General features: G+C 45.6%; 1 protein-coding gene across 1 annotated transcript in view; it reads left to right on the top strand.

Moving 5' to 3' along the window:
• The first annotated feature begins 9525 nt into the window (after positions 1 to 9525).
• The window catches only part of ADAM12 (ADAM metallopeptidase domain 12), a 174088-nt gene continuing 156718 nt past the window's right edge, over positions 9526 to 26895 (top strand). The window contains exons 1-2 of the mRNA XM_088169446.1: positions 9526 to 9770; positions 25940 to 26073. Of these exons, the coding sequence (XP_088025572.1) occupies positions 9644 to 9770; positions 25940 to 26073 (261 nt within the window). The 5' untranslated portion in view covers positions 9526 to 9643. The remainder of the gene's footprint in view (positions 9771 to 25939; positions 26074 to 26895) is intronic.

Here is a 26895-nt window from a genome sequence, read left to right as displayed (position 1 = left end):
CTGCTTGGGGATGGTGTTGCATAGATAGGAATATGTAAAAGAGCTCTTAATTGCAGAAATTTGGTGAATATTAAAGAAAAAAAAAGTCACTGGATGTATTTTTAGAACTTCATGTTTAAAATATGTTATTTTCTGCAGTATCTTATCTTACCATGACTAGACTTTATTTAATATATAATTATAGGCTACAAGCACCTATCACAGAGAGGCTGCTCCATGGCTCTGGAGTTATTTCAAGTCTGCAACTGCCTTGAGAAATTGATATAAAATAGCAAAAAACTTTTTGGAAACCACTTTTTCTTCAACTTTTTGCTTGGGCCATCTGCTATTTCACCATCTAATGGGGTCTTGCAACTGTGCTTGAATGGGGAGACATCCATTTCTATTTCATGTTCCTGCGGTTTTCCAGAACTTTTTGTGCCCTGAAGTGAGCAATTTGTATCCATGATGTGGGGAAAATTCATAAAAATCCCGACCAAAGGGTGGTCAGGGGAATAGTGTCCAGTCTGAATGTGGGCTAATTTTCTGATTGCCTGATAATGGTGTCTGGAAGGAAGGTCCCTCAGCAGTCATTTAATTTATTGTGATGTATAACTGTGGCCAGGGAGTCAAACAAAAACCATATTGAGGACAGAAGTCTGGTTTTGTAACTGGGCTGTCCTCTGAAATTGTGTCACTGCAGAAGGAGGCAGGGAAATGTGCTGGAGATGGATTTTGCCATGATTTGGGGAAGAAATGATGAGAAAAGAGCAATGTTCAGGTTAAATTCCAGGCTGGCTGCACATGCAGCTGGCTTTGAACAATCCCAGAGTCACCCAGGAGTGGGGTGGGGTGGAAGGGACCTGAAACTCATCCAGTGCCACCCCTGCCATGGCAGGGACACCTCCCACTGTCCCAGGTGCTCCAACCCCAATGTCCAACCTGGCCTTGGGCACTGCCAGGGATCCAGGGGCATCCACAGCAAATCTGGGAATTCCATCCCAGCCCCTCCCCACCCTCCCAGGGAGGAATTCCTGCCCAATATCCCATTTACCCTGTCCTCTGGCAGTAGGAGCCATTCCCTGTGTCCTGTCCCTCCATGCCTTGTCCCCAGTCCCTCTCCAGCTCTCCTGGAGCCCCTTTTAGCCCCAAAAAGGTTTAAAGTTCTCCCTGGATCCTCCTCTTCTCCAGGTGAACACCCCCAGGTGTCCCAGCCAGAGCAGAGGGGCTCCAACCCCTGCTCCTGGAATTATTTGGGTTGGAAAAGCCCTGTGAGCCCAGCAGTGCCAAGTGCCCCACTGAACCACGTCCCCAAGTGCCACCTGTGTCCCCAGGACAGCCCCATCCTGCCCAGCCCTGCCCCGGTGCCAGGGGCAGGTTGTGCTGCAGATTTCCCATTTTTGGGGAATAAGCCAGAGCTGGGGTGTGACCTCCCCAGGAGCTCTCTGTGGGTGATGTTGTTGCAGTGCAGAGCAGAGGAATCAGTCACCAATCCCCACCCACAGGTGCCAAATCCACCCTGAACTCGTGGCACTGCTGGGAGCACGTCCCCAATTTTGGTGTTTGTCATTAGGTGAAAATACAGCTTTGAGGGCTCATGGGCCTAAATGGAATTATGTAATGACCCAAGTTAAACTGTGTGAAAGATGATAATTATGGGCTGCCTGCTCTATCTAACACCATTAGCTGCTGTTACAAAACCAACATTTGACTCCTATTTGTTTTACTTTTGAGAGGTTTTGCTGTGTTTGGGGCTCAAAGTTGTGCAACAGAACCGAACAAAAAATGCCTGTAATAAAGAAGCTCTGTTTCATTCTTCCCTTCATAAATAACAGGAGATTAAGACCTAATTGATTTCATTCTCCTGTGATGGATACCACAGTAATTTTTAATGATTTCTCTCAAGTTTCCCATTAGGAATATTTATTTTTCTTTAAAAAATGCCCCCAAATATGCTGTCTTCCTAATTTACTGCCCCAGCTTTTATGATGATGGATGTTGCATTGTTCTGTGGTTTGCAGAGGGCTAGACAGGAATATTAAAAATATACGACTTCATAATTTTTAGTCTGAGTTGAATGCTGTCCTCTTGTGAGACATGTAAAAATTTGTGGCTTTTTGTCTTTCTTTTGTTTTCAGAGAGACAGTGAAATTTGAGGCAGCACATCAAAGCACTTATTCTCAAAGTCTAGTCTGGAGTAAAAAAAAAACCAACCCTCCCCACACATTTAATGGGTTATATGTTGGATTTAAAGGGATTTTAGCCTATGACACCTTCCTGACATATTGTCAGGAATGTCCTGTTTGATATAAGGATCTTGCTGGAAAATCTTCACTTCTCAGTCCTGAAATTTGTGGAAAGCCTAAAATGATGTTTCTTCCCCCATGGAGGTTTAGGGCTGTGCAGACATCTCAAAAATTGTTAATTTCTTTGGGTTTTATGAAGGTATTTGCTCATGTGGTACTAAAACAGAAGAATGTTCAGCTCGTGGGGCTTTTTCCTCTTCCTGGAGGAAGGCTGGAGGAGGAAAATGTTGATGGGTAATTTCCTGTGGGGTAAAGCTGGGAACCAGGGGATTGAAGAAATTCCAAACTGGAAGGGACTCACAGGGATCACTGAGTCCAACCCCTGTCCCTGCACAGACCCCAACAATCCCACCCTGGGCATCCCTGGGAGCTTTGTCCAAACTCCTGGAGCTCTGGGGCTGTGCCCATTCCCTGGGGAGCCTGGGCAGTGCCAGCACCCTCTGGGGAAGAACCTTTCCCTAAAATCCAACCTAAACCTTCCCTGACCCAGCTCCAGCCATTCCCTGGCTCCTGTCCCTGTCCCAGATTGGAGCTGCAGACCCCGTGAGTTCTCCCCTCAGTCTCCTCCAGCTGAGCAAACCCAGTGAGCTCAGATGTTCCTCCTTTGGCCCCTCCAAACCCTTCCCCACATTCACAACTCTCCTTTGGGCACTCTGATGGATTTACCCCCTGAGCCCTGCATTCCTGGGATGTTGGGGCTGTAGGGTTTGGGGGTACAGGGGTATAGATATGGTTGGGGCTTTTGGGGGTTTGGGGGTGCAGGGGTATATCCTTGTGTTCCTGGGATGCTGGGGTTGTAGAATTTGGGGATTTGGGGGTGCCCCAAGGTGGGGAGGGTGCTGGTGGTGTCCGTGCTCATGGAGAGCTCAGTGTTTGCCTGACCGAGGTTTTGTGCTGCAGGCAAAGAACGTGTGAGCTCTGGGGCTTTGTGTTTTAACTGCTGAAGAATTTCAGGGTTGCTGTTGTTGCTGTTAAGGTCCTGGATCCTTGCAGGGGTGGATTTCTTTGTTTGCTCTTCCCTGAGCTCCTCTTGGCTTTTTCACCCCTGGCCCTGTGACAGCCGCCTGCTACGGGCTCTGTGCAGCTTCCCCATAAAGAACTCCATGCAGCTTAATCAGCATTAAAGCAGAGCTCACTCCCCTGCCTTGCTAGAGAAAAGGAGCTGCTTTCCAAAATTATATTGCCCATGGAGCAGCAGGACAAACTGGGCAGGGAAAACAGGAGAAGAGGAATGTGATGAGCCCGTGGCACTCAGCACCAGCCCTGCTGTCCTTCTTCCAGGTACAAACGATGCTGGCAGGGAATGCTCTCCAAACCCAGCTGAATGGAAGGGGTTTGCTCTCTCTGGTTGTGTTTTATCCCTGAGACAGACTGAAAATCCTGCATCTCATTTATTAAGTCCATAAAGAAATTCAGGGTGGCTTTGTCAGTTTTGTTTACGCTTGAACTTAATGTTACAGTGCTTTATCACTCAGACGAGGTAGGAGTTGGTTTCGGTTTTTTCTTTATTTAGAAAAAAATTCAATTTCAGTGATTAATTCCATGTTATATCTTGTTGATTTGCCATAGCAGTTCAAGGCTCTCTACAAAGGACCATGTTACTCCAAATATCTCCACAAAATCCCAACTTCCTTAGTGTGTCCTTTTTCTTTGTGCAGCGAGGGAGAAACTTGAGTAAATCCTTGGTTCTCAAAGTCAGAAAATCCCAGAATGGTTTGGGCTGGAAGGGACCTTGAACATCATCCAGTGCAACCCCTGCCATGGGCAGGGACACCTTCCACTGTCCCAGGGTGCTCCAAGCCCTGTCCAACCTGGCCTTGGACACTTCCAGCCACAGGAGAAGCCTGTCCCTGTCCCTGAGTTCTGTTGGATCCCAACACTGGGCACTGGGAGCTCTTTATTTTGGATGTACAGCTGCACCATGGCCAGTGCAGGAACTGGAGCCAGGCTCTCTGCTCTGCCCCCTCTTGCTGTTCCCAGCTGCACTGGCCAACTCACAGCTTGGGGACAGAAATTCCAGATTAATCCAATATCATGGGACCTTTAGGACAGGAAGGGAAAATCACAGCCAAAGGAGAGGAAGGCAGGGGTGAATTTATGAGTAACAGAGCAGAGATTGCTGATCTTGCATTGCATTTCCTGGGTGTCACAGCGTGGTGCAGACACACTGTGCTGCTCAGGGCAGCTCAGCAGCTCCTCAAGGCATGCACAGAGGGTGGAAACCTGCCCTTGGAGACTGGGAAATCCACAGAATCCATCTCTCAAGTATGTGCAGCAAACAGGATTTACAGCCAGGGTTTGATTTCAGAGCTCAGCCCTGGTGGATGCTGTTCCATGTCTGAAGGCTGGGACAGAGGTCTGCAGAGCAGAGCAGAGCTCTGTGGCTAAAGGTCAGGCTGAATTATGCTCTATCTATGCCTGTTAATTATAGAGGACTGTAATCTGCCACTGCAGTCACAATTCAGCAGGATCTTGATTGTGCAGAGAGTTAATGAAGTGAGGGAGGACTGGAGACACAAAGTCTCAGCAGCTGGCCTGGGGACACACAGATTTCAAAGGGAAAAGCTTTTTTGTTTTGTTTTGTTTACTCTGAGAAGGAAAAACTTTAGCCTGGAGGCCCCAAAACTGTAGATCCCTGTAGCTAAGCCCAGACAAGTCCTCATGCATTTTGGCACATAGGGGAATAAAAAAAAAAAATCTGGATAATACTCAGTGCTGTGATTACAGTGAGGTTTCCTGGATATCCAAGAGGGGATCACAGCTGATCTGGGAGGATGTGAGAGCAGTGTTACAGAGGTGCTTTCTGCCCAGCAGAACCTCTTATCTTGAAATTGTTCATCTCCCTTAAGTGGCTTAACCTCTCTTCATAACACAAGGGATGCAAATCCTGCTCTGCCAGAGAAGGGCAGCAGACAGCTTTCCTTTTCCACCTTTTTTTCCCTTTTCCACCTTTTTTTCCCTTTTCCACCTTTTTTCCCCTTTTCCTCCTTTTCCTTTCCTTTTTCCCATACTCCACACCCCACAGCATACCATGACCCATCTGACAATTAATATTAATTAACGTACATTGCCTTGGAGCTAATGTTACCAAAGCATCCCAGTATCATAGTCTGAAGGATTTATTTACATCGTCTATCGTTTCTCCACTCCTTATTTTTTTTCCCCTGCTGTCTCCATCACTCATTAATTCCTTCTCAAAGCTCCTTTAAGCAAGGGGGAACTAATGGAAATCCATGTTTCCCTCTTTGCTGGTGTGTGTGTGTGTGTTAAGCTTGTTCCAGGTAAGTTATTCCACACTGCTCCCTTCCTGATTGTCTCCTCCGGACTGACCTTTCCAGTGCCATGTGAGCTAAAGCTGCTCATGAATCGGTAATTTGATAAGCAGAGACCCAGCCAGCTGCCTGTGTTGTCACACGGTCAAATATTCATCGTTTCAAACCGCGAGTGCCCTTTACATCAAATTATTTCCACACCTAAATGCGAACTGAGAGTTGAGCTACCTCGCTGCGACCTGCGACAGTGACACGGTGACAAGTCAGGGGCAGGGGGAGGGAGGAGGGAATGACAACAGGTAGCGATTAATGCAGGGCACATCCCTGCGAGCATCTCCAATTCTCACATTCTCCGGCTAAAAAATGCCTGTGAAGTGTTTCCAAACCACTCCCGGGGGAAGTGGGGGCCACGCAGTTCAGAGGCGCCCCTGATAAGATCTGGGAGATCCTTGTCACTTCATTCCTGGGATATTGTCCCGGCCGCAGGTGACCCCGAGCCCCCAGGGTGAGCTATTCCTGCACACACCTCCAGGCACAGAGGTGCTCCAGCTGCAGGATTTGTTCTCCCCGGCTTTTGGGTAATGCCTGGCTCGCTTTTCAAAGCAAACCAAGCACCCAGCATGTGCCAGCCTCGGTAGGAACAGAGAAAAAAGGGGACTGTGTTAGGTTCCCCTTGCCCAAGGAGGTAAAAATCAGGAGTAAAAAGAGGATTTAGCTGTTCTTATGCTGTTGCTACTGTAGGAGAGCCCTGAACCAGCACACAGTGGAGTGAATGCTTTGGAAGGAAAAGCTCCTTGGAGTTGAAGAAAAGCAAAATATATACAGAAAGCAAGGTAAGGAGGATAAAAATGAAGGAAGCAAAAGACAAAAAGGTAAAAACAACCCCCAAAGCAGTGAGACACCTCCAGACCCCCCTCCCTCAATTCCTGTTCCCCTGAGAGTGCTGAAGAACAAAGCTTGGATGGATGGTGGATGGATGATGGATGATGGATGGATGGATGATGGATGGATGGATGATGGATGATGGATGGATGGATGGATGATGGATGATGGATGATGGATGGATGATGGATGGATGGATGGATGATGGATGATGGATGATGGATGGATGATGGATGGATGATGGATGATGGATGATGGATGGATGATGGATGGATGATGGATGGATGATGGATGATGGATGGATGGATGATGGATGATGGATGATGGATGGATGGATGATGGATGGATGATGGATGGATGGATGATGGATGGATGGATGATGGATGGATGATGGATGGATGATGGATGATGGATGGATGGATGATGGATGGATGGATGATGGATGGATGATGGATGGATGATGGATGATGGATGGATGATGGATGGATGATGGATGATGGATGATGGATGGATGATGGATGGATGATGGATGGATGATGGATGGATGATGGATGGATGGATGGATGGATGGATGATGGATGGATGATGGATGATGGATGATGGATGGATGGATGGATGATGGATGATGGATGATGGATGATGGATGGATGATGGATGGATGGATGGATGATGGATGGATGATGGATGGATGATGGATGGATGATGGATGATGGATGGATGGATGGATGGATGGATGGATGATGGATGGATGATGGATGGATGATGGATGGATGGATGGATGATGGATGGATGATGGATGGATGATGGATGATGGATGATGGATGGATGATGGATGATGGATGGATGGATGATGGATGATGGATGGATGATGGATGGATGATGGATGATGGATGGATGGATTTAGAGCCATGGCCCATGGGAATATCCTGGACAATCAGAGCTGTGATTCCCTTTGAAGCAGCCACACAACCTGAATTTTTCATTTCCTACAGGGAAACTCAGCCCTGTTCTTCTGAAGTGGATAAACCAGGCCTTGTAAAACTGATAGTGGGAGGTGCTTGGACATGAGGAATTAAAAGGCCAGGCCTGGCCTCTCTCTGCACATCCCAATTAAGCAGGGGCACTTCCCATAACCTGCCCTGTGCCTGGAGGATCTTTTTTTTTTCCAAGAGAACTTTGAAACTGAGGTGAAATTGTGCTGTTGTTCTCCAGTAGTAGCTGTAATTCAATAACATTCCTACATGGATGTAATTAATAAAATATTTGGGGCTCTTTTGTGATAAATTATTGCTTTATTAACTTGAAGCCCATAAAATTAGAATGCAACAATTCCTTTTGGGGGGAGGAGGAGAAACTCTGATAATATCTACTTCATTCATGCTAATGAATGACCAAGATATAATTGGCTCCACATTCTCTGTTAGCAAATATTGTTACTCAGATAAAAGTACTACCATTGTAAAGAAAAGCCTTGTGGGATTACCAAAACCCTATTTAGAAGACTTTAGTTCCTTTTAACTGATTTTTTTTTTCATTTTAATGGGAAAAATACCTTCAAAGACTAAAGATGTCTACATGGCTTTTATGGTGGCCTTCCACAAAGGAGTCTTCCATTTAAATTTTAATGTTTTTAACCAATGTTCTGTGTGGAGCACATATGTCCTTAATGAGAGAGTTGATGCAGTTCATTAGTTTATATTTAAGGGATGAAACATTACTGAGTGTAACTGTTAAATTGTAATTGATAATGGCTGAGTAGGGAAAATTTAACATTGGGTATTTAAAGTTACACAGAAGCTAATCCCTAACTGCTCCCAAGGAGAGGGAATACACACAGTGAGGAAAATGGGAGGCTTGAGGTGTAAGTGTAGGCAAAATTCAAATTTCAGAGCAACTGGAGGTGAGGCCGTGGGTCTGGTTTGGGCAGGGGGGTAAGAGGTGAAAGGAGCTTTTAAAGTGTGAAACACAGCAATTGTTGAGAGCCCTTCCTGCACATTCTCCATGATCCCAGCCCTTCTGCAGGTTTATTTGTGCTGGGGTGACCTGGCATTACACAGTTAGCCCTGGATGCCTCAGTGATGCTGCCATCAGGCTCCAGTTTGGGAACCACAGAGGTTGTACCCCTGCAATTTCTGGCTCATTTATCCCCAGAGTTGGATCACTGGGAATAATCAGCATCCTCTGCTCCAGAACAGCCCCAAATCTGTGATTCCAAACACAATTTTTCAGTGGGATTGCATGGCTCTTATGCCTGCTGGCCTACAGACACATCTCAGAACATTTCTGCCAACTCTTTCATGCACAAGGAACACGGAGCCAAGCTGCACAATTCAGTGACAACATCCAAATCGTGAGATTTGGGAAGAATCTTAGGAAATTAAAGCAAAAAAACTGCACAATAAAAGTCTGTGAGGATCTTCAGGATTAGATTTTTTTTTTTTTTTCTGCTGCTCCACAGCAACATGTGGGCATTACATGTGTTTTGGTGGTACATTAAGGAGTAGATAATCTGTATTTGGTTATTCTCCCAGACAGTCAGTAATAATAATTTGAATGAGGGAGATTTTAAAAAATGCATCTGGCAACTCTGTGGGTGTGTTTTGTTGTTTGTTTTCTTTTTTTTTTTTCCCCTTCTTTTAAAACCCCCACAATATAAAATAAGAAACAACACCAGAAACAACTCTGAAATAATTATGAAACCAATAAATAACCCCTGAGCTCTAACGTACACAGATGTCTTTCCAGAGGCGGCAGGCAGGCTTGTGTGTGGAGTAAAAAAAAATAAAAAAATAAAAAAATGGGAAAACTCCGGGAGCAGGGACGGGAGGGGGGACTCGGGAGCCCCCCGGGGCTGGGACCCTGCGGAGGGGCTCAGATGTTCCAGGGGTGAAGGATTAGGTTTGGTCCTTGCCAAAACAACAACAAAAGAATACGAAATAGCCGACACAAACCTATTTAAATAAAGGGGAAAAAAAAAAGGAAAGAAAAAAAAAAACAAGTCGTCTTTTTTTATTTTTTTTCCCTAAGCAGCCGAGCCCAGCTCATCAGCAGCTGAGGCAGGAGCAGGAGGGGTTTTGGAGTTAACTGCATGCAGGAAATCTCTCACATCCTGAGTCCCAGCTCGCTCCTCTCGGTAACTGTATATTATGGGGCTGCTCTCCAGCCCCAGCTGATGAAAGTTTGTCTCCCTCAGTCCGGGCTGCGATGTCAAAGCGCCTCCAGGCAGCGCAGCCGCGCTCCCCCCGTGCGCTGCCCCCGGCCCGGCTCCCCGCGCTGCTGCTGCTGCTGCTGCTGCTCGGCCCGGGCTGGCTGCTCTCGGCATCGCCCCTCGGTAAGTCACACACAGCCCCCCGGGGCTTTCCCCAAAAGCATCGCCAGCCCCGAGCTCCGTTTCAGCCGGGCCAGGAGCGGGGAGAGGGATTGGGATTGGGATGGAGCGGGAGGTCCCGGCCGGGCACACGCGGAGCTCCGGCTGCTCTGCGGGGATTGCCCGGGATAACTGCGCTGTGCAACCCCAAAACGCGCCGGGTCCCATCCCCCGGCACCCCAAAACCCGAAGAATCCTATCTCCTGGCACCCCAAAACCCACCGGGTCCTATCCTCTGGCACCCCAAAACCCGCCGGGTCCCATCTCCTGGTACCCCAAAATCCGCCAGGTCCCATCTCCTGGCACCCCAAAACCCGAAGAATCCTATCCCCTGGTACCCCAAAACCCGCCGGGTCCCATCTCCTGGCACCCCAAAACCCGAAGAATCCTATCCCCCGGCACCCCAAAACGCGCCGGATCCTATCCCCTGGTACCCCAAAACTCGCCAGGTCTCATCCCCCGGCACCCCAAAACCCTCCGGGTCCCATCCCCTGGTACCCCCAAACCTGCCGGTCCCTTTTCTGCACCCCCAAACCTGCCGGTCCCTTCTCTGCACCCCCAAACCTGCTGGTCCCTTCTCTGCACCCCCAAACCTGCTGGTCCTTTCTCTGCACCCCCATCCCCGCCGGTCCCATCCCCCGGGACCGGAGCTGATCCCGGGACTCCCCTGTTGTGCATATTCGGGAGTTCTCTCCAGTGGAGAGGGGGAAGTTGGAAATTCTCCTCTCACGCATCCCCTCCAAACAGCCCCCGGGGCTGAATTCAAGGGTCTGGGAGTCTTGTCAGACTTTGGGCTCTGTTTCCAGCTGGGAAAAATTGCGCGGAAAAGCCAAATAGTGATGGTAAAAGCGTCCTGGCTGGGTAAAAGTTTTCTCGCCGCCGCTGTGCTCATTCAAAGTGAGCTCCAGGCGGGGAACTGTGCTATCCATGTTATGGATGGGGAACAGCCTAGGAAGGGATTGTCTGTTCCTACAGCAAGTTTGGGGTTTATTCTGGAGTCCTCAGAGCGCCCGGGTCTTCTCCCCTTCGTTTAGAGCAGCTGACAGTGCAGATTTTATGTGAGAGAGGAAGAGATTCTCCTCTGTGAATACATTTAACAGCACCGAGGGGTGTCTGTGTCCCTGTGTGTTAATACAAACTCGTGTGTTTGGTCTTTTTTTTTTCTTTTTTTTTTCCCCATTGTAACTTGAAGCTTTGTAAATATTTGCTTATCTCCAAATTTATTGACAGCGACTTTCACTGGGACTTTGGCTCAGAACTTGCTAAGAGAAAAGATGGGGAGATATTTTAGCACATGAAAATCCCAGAGAGGGAAAGGACAAGGTGTTGCCTTTGATCAAGCACCTGGAGTTTATCTTAATGGATTAACAGGAGTTGCAGCTTTGCCTTTGGGAGGGGTCTTGATTTCTCTTTGCCAACACTTGTATTTGCACCAAATCTGTGGGTTTGGGGGAAAGGCTGCAGAAATTCCCTGGCAGATGAAGGGAAATAGGTGCCCTGTGGTGGGGTTTGGGTGTGAGGATGGGTCCCTGCTCTGAGTGTGGGAGCCACTGTGGCTGGCCAGCCCCTCTATGGTTGGGAAGTTCACCTGGAGTTGGGAAAATTGGAGGTAAAATGCTTCAAAATGTTTGTCCCTACAACGCTAAGAGGGCAAACTGTGGGTGACTTGGCTCAGGCACACAAATGAGTGAGCAGAATGGGAAGAGGGGGTGGAAATCCGGTTTCTTGTGGCTCAGAATTCCCTCAGAGCTGAGCTGAAGCTCTAGGGTTACACTCACACTGGTGATTGAAGCTCTGTGTAAAGTTTTTGTCAGCTGCTCATCTCTGTGGGGCTTTGGGTGTTTACATTTGGGCAACTGTGGTGGCTTGGATTTGCCTTCCTGTATCTTCCTGCTCCTCTTCTTTCCATACCATGCCTGTAATTTGCTCTTTTCCATCCACAATATTCAGCGAGCATCCTCTACCTTCATTCCATATTTTCCTGTGGAAGCAGAGCTCAGCTTTAGCCCTGCCACAGCTTGTGCTGCTTTCTTGGTCACGGAGGTGCTGAAAGTTCCAGCCGTGAATTTCCACTCTCCCAGTGACAACAAATGCTCTTGGCTGGGCTGCCACGGGTCTCACTGGGCGTTCTGGAGCCCTGCAGGACATCCTGATTTGTACATCAACTCGTGCTTAGTGGTTAAGACAAGTTGGAGTTGTGATATGCCTCAAGAACCGGGTTTGAAACGTGGCAATAACGTGTGGCTGCCTGAGTGACAGGTCTGTCATTAAACAGAAATTATCAGGTTGTGGGCTAGGCAACTTCAAAGTAGCCTTGTTGCTTGCTTTTTGTATGTTTTCTTTCCATTTTTTTGTGGTTCTACAATTGCCCTTTTAGTTTTCAGTCTTGTGCTGGGTTTCTGCTTAAAGGACCTCATGGACAAAAAGGAAAACTCAAAGCAGGCCAAATTAACTTTGTTGTGCTTGTGGAGTGGGATCTAAAGTAGGATAAGATCTGATCTTACAGTTTTGGTCAAATACCTTAAAATCTTCACCTGACAAGGTTTTTGTGGACAAAGCTGTCCTGCACCCCTGCCTGCAGGGCAGACAAAGTGATGCTGTGGATAGGTAAAGTCCAAATTAGAGTGTGTGTATGTGCAAAAACTTTTAAATTTCTTTTAAATATTATGTGTTAGCTGTGAAAAGAGCAGAGAAAAATGACTCTTAGAATGGTTTGGGTTGGCAGGGACCTTAAAAAATATCTTGTCCAACCCCCTGCCATGGGGAGGGAAATCTTCCACTGTCCCAGGTTGCCCCAAGCCCCAATGTCCAACCTGGCCTTGGGCACTGCCAGGGATAGAAGAGTCACAGCTTCTCTGGGCATGAAAAATGCAAATCCTAAAACTGCAATCCAAACTGTTATACCTTCAGTTAAAATCACTTTTGTCTAGTTTTTAATTTGCTACTGATTGCAGCTTCCTTGGGTCTAATGGAAATAAATTGCAGGAGAAGAAATCTTCCCTTGTCTTGTGCTCTGAACCTGATTTCTCCATCACCCTCTGTGTTTTAGAGCTCATTTATAAATCCTGTCTTCTCTCAAACTGCTCCAGCATTTGTGGCAGATATTTCTGCTGTGTGTATAATCACCTCCTTGTCTGATGATTGTCCCCTGCAGACAGCCTGGCATGAGCTGTCACTGTCCCTGGGGCTCCAGAGATCCCTGCCAAAATCCCCCAGCTGAGGAATTTTATTCCCACTCTCCAGCTGTGTTTGCATCCTTAACCTGCAGCTCTCTGGGGAGCTGACAGGTTCTTTACTGGTGTTTCCTTGGGTGTCTCATCTCTTGCTCTGCTTGGGATTTTTGGAAAGGTCCTGATCCAGATCCAAAGAGCATCCTTGAACTCATGATTGTCAGGCTGTGTTTTGGGTGGTTTTGCATCCTGCTGGGAGCCCCAGTGGGATTTCTCTGATGGCACGTGGGTGCCTGCAGCACACCAGGGCTGTGTTTATCTGTTTATCCCGCTGAAGATTTCTATTTATTTGTTATTCCCACCAAGGCCTTCATTCACCTCCCATGATCATGAAATTCTGTTCTAAAAGGGCTCAACTCATACAAAGGTTTATTTGGCCTCCATAACCCTCCCCAGAGCTCCCATATGCTCCTCCTGACAGATTTATCCCTGCTGTTTCCAACAGATCTGACACTGCCAGGGCAAACTGGGCCAGGAGTGCAGCTGGGCTCTGCTGTCCTTGTGTTCCTGAGCTCCTTTGGGGCTGTGGCAGAGAGAAGGGTGAGCCCTGAGCTGCCTGGTCAGAGGGACTGGGCTCTTGGGGTTGGTTTCTCCTCACTTTGGCTGTGAGAGCTGCTATAATCCAGGAATTGACGTTTTTAGGGTGTTTGGAAATGGGTCTGGAATACTGTCAGGTTGAACAGCAGGCTCTCCCCAGCTCTGTCTCACACCATCCCATCCTGCTTAGGATGCCAGGCTGTTCATATTGCAGGGATTTTTATTTTTTTATTTTTTTTTTAATTTAATCCCCTTTTCTGGTGACTTTCCTTCCTCTCCAACCTCCCATGTTTTACTGCACGTCATCCTGGATCTCTCTCTCCCCATTGCCTGCACTTTGTACTTCGATTTCCAGCAGCTCCTCAAATTTCTCCCTGGACAAAAGCACATCATGTGCAGAGCTCTGGAGTGCTGCAGGCCTGACTCACACCTGCAGAGGCTTCTCTTAGGTCCTGCTGAGTCTCCAGGGCAGATCCATGACCAAGTAAATTAAAACCCCACAGTTTGAAGGTTGCAGTTGACTCTTCACAGGACAATCCAAGAGCTCGATCCCTTTTGGTTTTGGTTAAACAGAGCAAAGTGCTTCAAATCTATTAAATTTTTATCTTTTTTGCCACCCACTAACTAAGAGGAGGGATTGTTTCTTAGTACAGCCCTGCTCCAGCATGCTGACCCTTCTCTTTTTAGGGCTCATGCAGGATTTTGAGACTAGGTTGTTATCAAGTGACTTGAACTGCATCATCTAATAAGAAATTAATCTGTTTAATCCCTTCAGGTCGTTCCACTAATTTTTTTACATCCCATACAAACGAATTTGCTGCTTTTTATGACCTGGAGCAAGGATAAGAAAGAGTTTGGAGGCAGGAAATTGTCCTTTCACAAGGTCAGCTTGCTAAAAGCAGTGATTAAAAGAACAAATTCTTTCTTGTCCCAGATCTATGATGTAATAAGGCAAGAAGTGAAATGTGTCATGGCCTGTTAGCCATGCTGGATAATGCACATCAAGGCAGAAAAAGCTGGATGCAGAATTTGGCACAAAAGTATCTTTAACTCATTTATTTTGGAGTATTTTTAAGAGGAACTGTGTCAGGCCCTGGAAATTTAGTTTAATATCATATGCATTAAGTGAAAAACCTTCTTCTGACTGGTGAAAGTTTGCTGTTTTCTTGCTTCTTTTAAATGTGTTCTAATCCTGAAAGCAGCCTTCATTTGTGACTGCTTACCTCTGAAAAAATATATTAAGATATAAACTTCAACAAATTCAAGTATTTATGGGATTTTTTTGTATAGTTATGCAAAAAAAAATTAAAAATACAAAATCTGGACTTTATAATTTAATGAGAGGATCATATGGGCCTGCTCAGGCATGGGGCTGAGCATGGCCAGTGTTTTACCCAGCAGCACTGCCTGAATGCAGTGATGGTCTGTGCTGAGATCCTCTGGTACTTCAACAACTAGAAGATGTGAGGAGGATAATTCAGGTCATATTTAGTTTCTATTCCATTCCTTTTCTGCCACTGAGAGCACTGTGATGATGGAGAGAGTTGGGAATGAATTCACTGCATCCCTGTGGAGCACACAGGGATGGACACAGCTCCTCATCCGTGTTCCTTTTTGAACTGGAGATCATGAAAGGCTCTCCAGGTTCAAACCTGCTCTTGCATTTGGATGTGTGTTTTGAAGCACGAGGTGAGCACCCCAAAAGAATGAGGATTTATTTCTTCATCTCTTGCTTCCTGAGTAAGGCACAGCACACTTTGGGTAACCACCAAGGTGAAAATTTGGGATTGTTGCAGGAGAAATTTCAGAATCCCAGAATGGTTTGGGTTGGAAGGGGCCTTAAATCCCATCCAGTGCCACCCCTGCCATGGCAGGGACCCCTCCCACTGTCCCAGCTGCTCCAACCCCAATGTCCAACCCGGCCTTGGGCACTGCCAGGGATCCAGGGGCAGCCACAGCAAATCTGGGAATTCCAGTCCAGCCCCTCTCCACCCTCCCAGAGAGGAATTTCTTCCTGAAATCCAATCTAAATCCTCTTTTAGTTTAAATCGTCACACTTTAGAAAGGAGGAGCTATTTATTCTGTGTGCTGTTCTTCCCTTGTTGCTATGTCTGACCCTCTCTTGGCATAAATTCCCTCCCCTCCATGGACCTGAGTCCTTTGCACAGCCTGGTGCTGGCATTTAGGATCCTTTCTGCAGCACCAGAGGATGTGTAGGGCAGATGAGCAGAGCTGTGGCAGCGACCTGGGGAGACACCCTGCCCTGAAGAAACTGTAAAAATAAATGTTCTTTGCTCCTGGAGCTCATCTGGAGGAATGTGTGGAAGTCAGGTGTTATGGAGGGACCCAGAGCTTATGGTGACACTTTCTGTGAGGTCACACTGGTAAACCTGAGCAGGAGAGGTGGCTTCAAGAACATTAAGTAACTCCAAGGTGTCTTTTCATTCATGTTTTAAAAACCAGAAGAGATTCAGTGACAGCTTGTGCTGGAGCAGGTGCAGTTCATTTTCCTCTGCTGCTGTTGTGTGATGTGAGGATCAGGTATTCCCCACACAAACAGAAACTCCTGATGGATATCAACTCCTCCAGCCCAGCAGCTCCTTTTTTAGGCTTGGGGAAGAGCTACAAATCACATGCCATGCCTGCTCACCTGAATGAATTCTGCAATTCCCCTCAGCTGTGTTTCCCAGAGAGCTCTGAAGGGATGATTGGTGCTCCTGTGACCAGCACAGCTCCCACTCCCACTCTTTGGGGCTTTTCTCTGCTGCTTGTACACAGGCAGGAACATCCCTCAGCTCAGCTGTGCTCGGGGGTTCCTTGTGCTCACCGAGGCAGGTTAGTAAATCGTTACACTGTACCTTCTGAAAGACCAAGAGGAAATTGTATTTTGGAGAGTAATTTGAACTTCACTCAGTGAAAGTCGCCTTTCATGAGGTTTTGGAGGGGAGGAGTTGGAGAGGAGCACTGGACCTGGATTTTCACATAATTATGTGGACTCATTGCTGGAAAGTGAAGATATATTTAGTACCTTTTTCTCTGCCCTTGGAGCTGTGTGGATTCCTTGTGCTTGTAAAGCACAGGTTATTATTCCTCTGCCTCACTAAGTGTTTTTGGTAGGTGCAAGGCTGAGTTCATCATCAAAAACAAGGATATGAGGGACTCTTTGGGGAAGAAGCAGCAATTTAGGAACAAGCAGATGTGTGCCAGTAGCACCTATGCTGAGCTGAGATGGGACATCCTTCACTCTGGCATCCTGGAAATAGCTGTGGGAAAAGCACTGTGCAGCCCTTGAGGATTTTCATCCATTATTAACCCTGTCCTGCCTGTTTTCACCAGAGGGAATGGCTGGGCCAGTTGATATGGTGTGGATCAGGGCTTGGAAAAGAAGCAGCTGAAAACAGGATTTGCAGCAGGAGGACACATGTTCTCCTAAGATGTTGTGTCATGGATTTTCCAAAGCTCCTTTGGGTTGGAATCTTGCATTTCTGACTTGCCCTCTTCTGTGACCTGCAAGCCCTGAGCTCTTCCATGGGGGAACCTCTCAATCCACCCCCATGAGCCACTGTGCTGAAATGACCTTTCCTTCAGAGCTTCACTGCTTTATTTCTCCATATTTTGAAATGTTCTCTTCTAGGAAAAAAAAAAAAAAAGACAACTCTGTCTTTGGACTGGTCCTGAATAGTAATTCCCCAGTCAAACATAAGAGCATCCCAAATGAGGCTGGACAGCTGTTTCCCAAATATATCCCTGTATGTATTCCATACACATCATAAAGCTGGGTTTGGGCTATTTGAAACGTTCTGCAGGCTCCCTGCCCCCTCCTGCAGTCAATGGCAAATGTTGTTCTCCCAACTCCACTTGTCACATTTTGTTCTGGAGAACAGGGAGGATATTGAGATACACTGGCTTCTATCCTTGACTGCATTTCAATATGTATTTTGTATAATGAGGGCCCGAATCCTTCTGCCATTACTTGTGCTTTAATCACACTGTGCTCTGCCCAGATTGCTTTAATCTCATTTGCATCAGCAGGAGTTGCTCTGTGATGAGCAATATTTCATCTGCAAACAGAGGACACATCTCAGGCACTCGAGGAGGAAGGAGCTGCCTGGCCTGGGTTTGTTGCAGCACAGCTCTCCAGTGAGGGATGGTGCAGCATCCTCACTGGAGAAATAGATTTTCAGGAATTAGAAGGAACAAAGTTATTTTTACAGGTTTTGTGGTTGGTTTGCCTTTTTTTTTATTTTTTCCCCCAAGTGTGATAGCTCCCTTTTAATTTTCTAGTAAATGGCTTTTTGGCATGTGTTATCTGCTGAGAAATGCCTGGTGCAGAGACATCATTTTGTACTTCAGCCATGACATTACTCTAGATGAGAACTGAAAAGTTATATAGATATTACACCAATATATAAACCATGTGTGTTAGGAAGACAAGTTCAGTTTTGAAATATTTGCCTTAGCTATGCTTTTCACTTTCAATCTGTGCCAAACATGTGCTTGAATGACTGATGGAGTCATATGGTTCCCTGAATAAAGCACTTTATTGTGCTCAGACTTGGAGCCTTCCAACAGTTGTATTACAGAAGCTTGAAGATTAAGATGATCCAACTGCTTAGGGGGTATGTCCCACAAGGAACATTTTTAGTTTTGCTTTCCTTGTCCCCCCCCGCTCCTTTTCTATTTTTTGCCTTTCTCTGTGTCATCAGTTTGTTCAGCTGGTGGGGCAGTGACATTGGCCACGTTGGTGGAGGAGAGCACCAAGTCACCTCCAAATTTGAGCTTTCCCTGCCGTGTCCACATTGAGATGTTGAACACATGACATATTCCAGGCAGTTTATGGGATTTCATGGGGGAGGGGTGGGAGGGCTGTTCCCTGTCGCTGATTATTTCATCAGCAGGATCAGATTTAGGAAAGGAGTAACTGTGCACCAGCAAGTGATGACAGGAGGTGGATCTGAGAGTTATAAACCCCAAATATTGAAAGCCATGTTTTTGATGCTGTTCAGTTAATGGGGATCAGGGAATCTCAACCTTCCATTTCTCATCCTGGAGCTGCCTGGTGTGGGTCACTGGTGATGCTGCAGATCTTCATCTTTACACACCCACCAAGCTGGATACAGGATCTTTTTTTCTATTAGAAGCCAAAAGAATAAAAAATTAAATTCAGAAATGCATGCAGTCATCTTGCTGCTGCCTCCCCTCAGGCTCATCAAAGACCTCTGCTGACTTCTCATGTTTGAAGAATTTTTTTACACAAGTAGTAATTTTGCACTGTGAAAAAAAAAAAAAGCCAAAATTCCATCTCAAGAAGACCCATGGAATTCGTTGCTTTCCAAGGGTTGCTTGTGTTTAAATGCCTGAGGTCTTGGGTTTGGGAATTTGGGAGAAGGGAGAAAACAAGTAAAACTTTGTGTTTAGTTTTTCCTTTTTTTTTTTTTATTTAATGACTTATTTTCCAAGCAGGCCATGAAAGGACTAATTTTCCTGGGTTTTATAGAAAGAATCAATGGACTGCTTAGAGGAGCAAAGGTTAGCTGGGAAAATAATTCATGATTTTGAGTTAATAAAAACTTTACTGCAAGAGATAAGAGTTTTACTTATGCACAGTCAAATCTTGCCCAGGCTTTTGTGCTTAGAAATAAAGGAGGGCAGAGTCTGGTGCTTTTTATGAAGCTGTGGAAGTGCTGGAAGTGGGATAATGGGAAGCACCTTATCAATGTGGTGATTTTTTTTGAGAGGGTGTCTGTGTTCTCAGCTGCTGGTTGATGTAAAATTTAAGCTGTTGCTTCTTTGACCTCATGAAAGTCACAGGGCTGGCTTTGTTTAACCATTATGCACTGAAAATGTGGTACTAGCATTTTCACATTTATTATTAGATATAATTGTATATAGATATATTTTTTTTTTTAATATTAGTGCCCAGGGAGGTTGTGGACTCCCATCCCTGGCAGTGTCCAAGGATGGGTTGGAGCAGCCTGGGGCAGTGGAAGGTTCCCTGTCCATGGCAGGGATGGAATGGGATGAGCTTTATGGTCCCTTCCAGCCCAAACCATTCTGTGATTTTATTAAGTACCAATTTGTTTTTCCTGTCTCAGGCAGAACAGGCACCATTTTAGAAGGTGGTTTCAGCAAGGCCTGTGCCTGGATAATGTTTAACTTGGGGAATGTTTTGGCTTTTGCTGAAAGATGGAGTGAAATAGAGGGCTGCAATCACACAGCCCCAGACTTTGGCCACTTAGTTGGATAATTGACACTTTTTTTTTTTTTTTCCATGATATAATCTGACCCATAATGTTGACAATTTCCATTTAAAGCAAGTTGGTTTTTCTTTTCTTTTTGTTTTTCTTGATGGACGAGAGCTGGATGTGATCCTCTGTGCAGTTCTATATTGGAATCCTATCTCACTTTATGTATAGGCACTTTATGCTCCTGCCACCTATAAATATATCAGTACTGGCAAGACAAATACCAAAAGGCACAGAAAAGCTAAGGGACAATCTTGGGTCCTGTCACCTTTGGTTTTCTAGATTATGTAAAATAATTCTTTTAGTTCCCTTCTTGTAATTCAGCCTTTCCACTTCCCTGCTCTCCCTGGCAGCCTTTCCAAGCCACCAGCTCCAGGCTCAATTCATCTTTTGTGAATGCAGGTGAGGACAAATGCCCCCAGCATTCCAGACGTGCTTCCCTCAGCAGCTCTGAGGATTAACCTGGATCTCTGGTCTTGCCTGGAAACGCCTCTTTTGATGCAGCATTCTCAGTGTCATCCCCAGTCCCACGTGTGGGTCATTCTGGTGTCACCTGCTTTGGAGAGCAATGGTTAGAGCAGAAATCTTAATGATCCCTAAAGGGTACAACCCTCCTGGCCTTCAACCCCGTGCTCCAGCCTGCAAGTTATTGGGTTTTGTAATATTTGTAATATTCCTGTCCCCTGTGCAGTCATGTCCCACCTCTGAGCATTGGATTTCACGAGAACACTTGAGTTAAGGCTGCTGATAAAAATATAGACTGATCCAAATCTATTTTCTTACTGAACTGTGATAAAACCCTTCCCTTGCCTGCTTGTAGGTGCTGTGTTTGTGGGCAGCTTCCATTTCTTACCCTTTTCACCCCTCCCTAAAACTCCTATGTTCACTTCCACCTTGAAGGACAAACTTGGTCTTCCCCTCTCAGTGTGTAAACTTGGGAATTTTAGTGTTAAAAAATCTGGTTTGATTTTGGAAGTGACAGAAGAATCATCCCAAAAGAGAGAAAAGCCTCTGATGGGGAGGATGAAGCTCTTTCCCATCTGATGGATCCCCAGGCTCCAGGATACCTCAGGAACACAAACCCAGTGCCAATGGCTGAGCCAGTGCTGGATGCAGCCAGGTGCAAATCCCTTCCTCCACAGCCAGGAATGACCCATCTGGGTCATGGATCCCACAAAGTGAGAATTAAACTGAGGAAGCTGGAAAAAAAAAAAAAAAAAAGAGGAGGGAAATGGATAAAGGATGTCCTTCCTGACTTCCAGGGCATTGCCTGTCCTTAGCTGATTTCAGTTTGCAGAAAGATTACTCTGTTCCATTATTCTTTTAAATCCAAAGATTATTCCAGTGCTTTGAGTGTTTTGTTGCAGAGAAAAACGAGGACAGGCTGTGACTTACTTACAATTTTGAGCTGGTTTGTAGTAGGAAAGGTAACACGAGGATAATTTAATTAAATCTTTTTTATTCCCTCACTTCTGTAATTTTCATAAGTGCAGGGGGAGACATGAGGGGTGTCTGGGGACAGGGTGAGGAGACAGAGCTCCAGTCTGGGATGGAAATGGACATCCCACAGCATCACTGGGACCTTGGCTGGGCTGGGCTTTGGTGAGGCTCCGTGTAAGTCCTTGAGTTCCTGGTGACTGATGGAATGCTGGAGTCTCTCCTGTGAGGACAGGCTGGGAGAGCTGGGGCTGCTCAGGCTGGAAAAGGCTCTGGGGAGAGCTCAGAGCCCCTGGCAGAGCCTAAAGGGGCTCCAGGAGAGCTGGAGAGGGACTGGGGACAAGGCATGGAGGGACAGGACACAGGGAATGGCTTTAAGCTGGAAGTGGGTGGATTTGGGATACTGGGAAGGAATTCCTAGCTGTGAGGTTGCTGAAGCTCTAGGACAGACATTGCCCAGAGCAGCTGTGGCTGCCCCTGGATCCCTGGCAGTGCCCAAGGCCAGGTTGGACATTGGGGCTGGAGCACCTGGGACAGTGGGAGGTGTCCCTGCCATGGCAGGGGTGGGATGGGGTGATTTGACAGTCCCTTCCCACCCAAACCATTGTGGGATTCTCTGAACCATTATCCTGTCTTTGTGTGGGATAAGAAGGGGCCCATCCACAGCGGGAAGGAAGCTCAGCATCACAGTTGGCTTTTCTGTAAATCTGTGTGTAAGAGATGGATGTTGTTTATGAACCAGCCCAGGTCTGACTCCTGTCCTGCTCTGGGGGCACAAGCAGCACTGGCAGGAGGGCTGGGATGTGCATTTAGTGGGGCATATTTTATTTTCCTTGCACTTAATCCCATTTTATCCAGAGCTACTCAGCATTGGGTGCATTCACCTCTTTGTTTGTCACGAGGACAAATAAATGGCCCTGCCTCACTAAAAGCTTATTAATTTTAAGTAAATGCAAATCTGGAGAGTGTCTGGGTTTTTTCAGGAGGCAGTGGCTGCTGAGCAAAGATGTCACATCACATGCTCAGAGTTTATTTTGCACAGAGCTTGGAGGAACTGAAATAAAAAGCAAAAAGATGAAAACCATTCTTAACTTCTTTGCCAACAAGCCCTTGTACGATATTGTGCAAAGCAGAAAAGTTGTAGAAGTACATGGCAGATGAAAAATATTTAAGCCACACAAAAGTCACTGACAGGTAACATCTACTCATCTCACTATTTGTACAAAGTAGCTTTTATATTACTGGGGGGAAAAAAAAAAAGAATAAAGGGCACTGCATCAGCTTGTGGGCTGCTTGTGGATCAAAAGCATTACCTTCAGTGCAGGCTGAAAATAGAAAATAGAAAACAGACACAACTGTGAAGTTTTTCATGTGAAAAAGTGGGAGACGAGCTTGCATCAGGAAGAGCTGGACAGAATTTCACTGAAATGGAAAATAAGTAGGTGAGTAAGTAGGTGCATGTGACACAAAAGATAGGAAACCTGGGTCTAATATAACTTTCTGGTACTGCAGATGGCCTGATTTTCTTCTCCTCTCATGACACATTACCGAAATTTCAATTCTCTGATTTCAATTATTGCACTATTTATTCTGCTCTAGTACCAAGGGTCCCTGTAGAGAAGAGGCCTCATTATTAATGGAACACAAACAACTCTAATGGTTCAGCTTCAAAGAAATCCTCCTGCAAATGGGGAAGGGAGGTGCAGAGTGGCAGAGAGGAAATAGCAGCACGTCTGTGCATGAGGAACTGCAGCTCTGGGAGCCTGGGGATGTGTTTGGGGTGATGGAAACCCTTCCCCAGTACACATGGCCCAGGGCTCCTCTCCTGGTGTTTTTTGGGGATGTTTTTTTGGGAGGGCTGTGTTTGTGATTGGAGATGGTTCTCCAGGAGCAGCAGAAGAAAGCTGGGAATGTGTTTTGTTCAGATGCTGTGAAAGGGGCTGGGGGAAGCATCCCTGACTGGGATAAATTCCTTGGTGACTCCAGCTCAGGTGAGGGTCCAAGGCTTTCCAAGGTTCCCAGGAACTCACTTTTGTACCCACCTGGTTTTATCCCATTTTTCCCAAGTTTCTTGCACTATTTCTGCTTTATTTTTTTGGCCTGACTCTCTCCTTATTTTTTTTTTTTGTGTTTTTTTTCCTCCTGATTTAGAATATTCCTCTCCCCATGTCTGTGTCCCATTGCCCAGTGGCTTTTCAGATCTCTCCTGCTCAGGATAAGTGTGGATTGCTCTTCTCTGCTATGATCCCTTATTTTCTACCCCATGTTCTTGAAGCTTTGCAATCAGGCTACAGAAACCTATTTAAAGGATTTACCTTGTTATCTTCCCATACTTAAAAAAAAAAAAATTAATTTAAAGAATTTAAAGGATTTACCTTGTTATCTTCCCATACTTAAAAAAAAAAAAAATTAATTTAAAGAATTTAAAGGATTTACCTTGTTATCTTCCCATACTTTTTAAAAAAAATCATTTAATTTAAAGACTGGGTTAGAGTTTATTTATCAGCTATACATGTTTATTTATTTTTTCAGTCTTTCAGAAATATACCCAGTCCATAAATATAATGAAATTTCATGAGAAAAACATTATTTGATATAGAAAAGACACCGTGCTGTGCTTATATCACACTGAGGGCAGCTGGGAGTTAAGCAAGTGCACAATGTCTGTGCCCAAAAATTCTCTCCAGAATGAGGCCCAAAATTGGGCTGCAGTTCTTCCTCTGCCTTCTGCAGGAAGCTGTGATTTTTATCACACCCAATAATTTAAATAAAAACATTCAGATAAGCAGCCAAGTATCTGGCTCAGGGAAAGCAACTAGACAGAAAGTGATCTCGTGTTTTATAAATGCTGAGCCTTCAGAAGAGTTTGCAAACCCTGAAGCTCGTCTGCTTTGTTTCCCCCCAAATAAATTATCTTTTCCAATAAAGATATAACTGCTGCCTATAAACCTGTCGTGATGTCTGTCTCCAGACTATCAACACTTCTGCACAATGAGCATTTTCAGCAGCTAAATAAGCACGTGTGGAAGATCAAATTTGCTCATTGTAACCTTGCTTTGTTATGCACCACGAGCGTCACTTCCTTGGGATGGAAGAGGAGTAGGAGTGGCAAATTTGAACCACGCTTTGTGTGGATTTTCCTCCCTTTTCCCATTGTGTTTTTATGGCTGCTGCACCTCCAGACCAGGCTGTCTTTTTAGGGAATAACACATCTGGGCACAAATGCTGATCCCCTTCTTTTTTTATTTTTTTTTTTCTGCTGTTTTGGGTAATGCTGTGAAGTTCATGCTTTGCAGAATGATCAGGAAAGGCACAGGGAGGAGGATCAGAGAGACTTTGATGTTTCCTGACATCACCCTGGCAGCTCCGTGGTGTCAGACCAGGTGGAAGCCGTGCAGACAATGCATCCATGGGGGGACAAGGATCCCCCAAGGGGTTCTGAAAACTTAGATCTCATGACACTTTCAGAATGCAAACCCTACAAAACAACAGAAGGGCCCGAGTGGTTTAATTTTTGTGGCTGAGATTGCTCTAGTGGGCCAAGGAGGAAGGAGAGCAGGGCTGGAGCCAAACTCTTCTCATTTTGCTGAGACCTGCTTCATAAATTCCTGCCTGATAATGAGAATAAAGGGTTGCAGGCTCTGTCTAGACCCTCCCAGGCTGATGAGATTGTGTCTCATGTGCCCCCCCAGGCCAGGGGAGAGCCAAATCTTGGGCCAGGTTTGGATCATCTCATCTAAGGACTGACTCTGTGTCCTCCCAGCCCTGTGTCACTTGGGCTGCATTAAAGGGGTGTAAGACCTCTGTGTATCAACCAACGTCCCTCTCTCCAATATATTTTATCTTTTTTTCTTGTGAAGAGGTTTTTCTTGGTGGTGTTTCTTTATTTTTTTTGTGTGTGTGTTTTAGGTAAAGTGTTGTATTTTTAAAAGCATGTTGAAAAATACCAGACTTGATTTCTGCTCACATTGGCTTAGCCATAATGACAGCACAGATGTTTTAAAGCTGGTTCATAACAGTGACTAAATGGGGGTAATTCTGCTCAGAATATGACTCTTCATCCTCTGAGAGCATTAGGTGAGCACAGAGAGTGGCAAACCCCACCAGAGTTTTGACCATCCTGTGGCACCTGGAAGCCATCCTTGTCTTCTCTTGGATTTATTCTCAGTTATTTTTCCAGCTCTTGTCCTGTGATATTGGTTTTAGGGCTCTGCCTTGACAGGCACAATGCCATTAATATATTTAGGAAGAGGAAAAACACTTGATAAATGCTGTTTGCAAACAGCTTTTTGACCTGGTGGTTTGAATTGAAGTCATCTGCCTGTGTAGGAGTAGAGTGTTATTTCAATGAGTTTATGTTCTCTTTCTCTTCCAGACTTTTTTTTTTTCCCTATTAATGAGACTGTGCATTCTCCATGATGATATCCTTGCATCCTGATATCTCCACTCTTCATGTGCTGCCCCCATCTAATCCCCCTCCAGCTCTTCCCCCTGAGCCCCTCTGATTTCACAGCTTCTCTCTGGAATTTGTGTAGGTTTTGACACTGCCATTACGAGTTTAATGTTTAATCCTTTTCCTGAATTATTTCCTTTTTTGAATATGCTGCCAAGTCCCTTCAATAACGAGGTTCACCTTGTCAGGTGCTCTTCCCAGCTAACCCAAAGTGCTTCTCCCTGTCCTTAGGTGAGAATGTGGACAGCAAAGTGGAGTCCTGGAGGCTGCAGATACCAAAGGACCAGTCCAAAGATTATGAGATAACAATTCCCTTCCTTTTGAATGGAGAACAGTGGAGACCAGGGAATGGCATTTATTCAAAGGTTAGTCTTCATTTTGCCTATTTGTTTATTCTGAGGTGTGTAACAATTTAAAGGCTGTAGGAAGAATTCAATGCACTTCCATGCTGTGGGTTATAAAAGTGTTTTTACATTGTTGTTGCCACATATGACTGTTGCTTATTTAATTTAATAAATGGGTAAGGGTTTGGGTTGAAATGAATACCCTTTTCCTGCAGAGATGAAAGTTTAAAGTGAAATAATCATAATTTCATTGCTTGAGATTCTATCATGCAACAGCAAAACCAAAACTGAGGGAGGGGCAAGCACAGCAAACAGGTTTGTTTGAGTAAATACAGTCTGGCAGCAAGAGATTTAGGGACCAGTGTCAATAATGTTGCTGTGCTGGCTGCAGCCTGAGGCGTTTTCTGGACTTTATTCCATGGGAGACCCCAAAATTCCATGCCCTGTGCAGTGTTGGGAGTGAGGGGTGACTCTGCCTTCACACTCTGCTTTCCCCTTGCCCACCAAGGGAAGGAGCTGCCCCTGGCTCTGAGATTGTTTCCCTCCCTTGACAGATCCTGATAAGCTTTCCTCCTTTTTTCCCCTCAGACATTTGTGAACAATATAGGAAACAGCTTTTAAGAAAAAAAAAAAAAAAAAAAAAAAGGCTGGGTTTTATCTCCTTCCTGAAGTATGAAGACAGTTTGGTGTTTATTATCACCAAACATACCATGGGAATCTCTTACCCAATCTTTTCACTCGGGTCCAGTTTGATTCCAGCTCACTTTTTTATGTTGTTCCTTTACTTTTGCCCCTCCTCATTCAGATAATTAAAGTTTTTAAATAGTTTAAAAAAAAAAGAGG

Source organism: Sturnus vulgaris, chromosome 8, assembly GCF_052056855.1.
Source record: "Sturnus vulgaris isolate bStuVul1 chromosome 8, bStuVul1.hap1, whole genome shotgun sequence".
NCBI classification, from domain to species: Eukaryota; Metazoa; Chordata; class Aves; order Passeriformes; family Sturnidae; genus Sturnus; species Sturnus vulgaris.
This window is presented reverse-complemented; position numbering and strand designations above follow the sequence as displayed.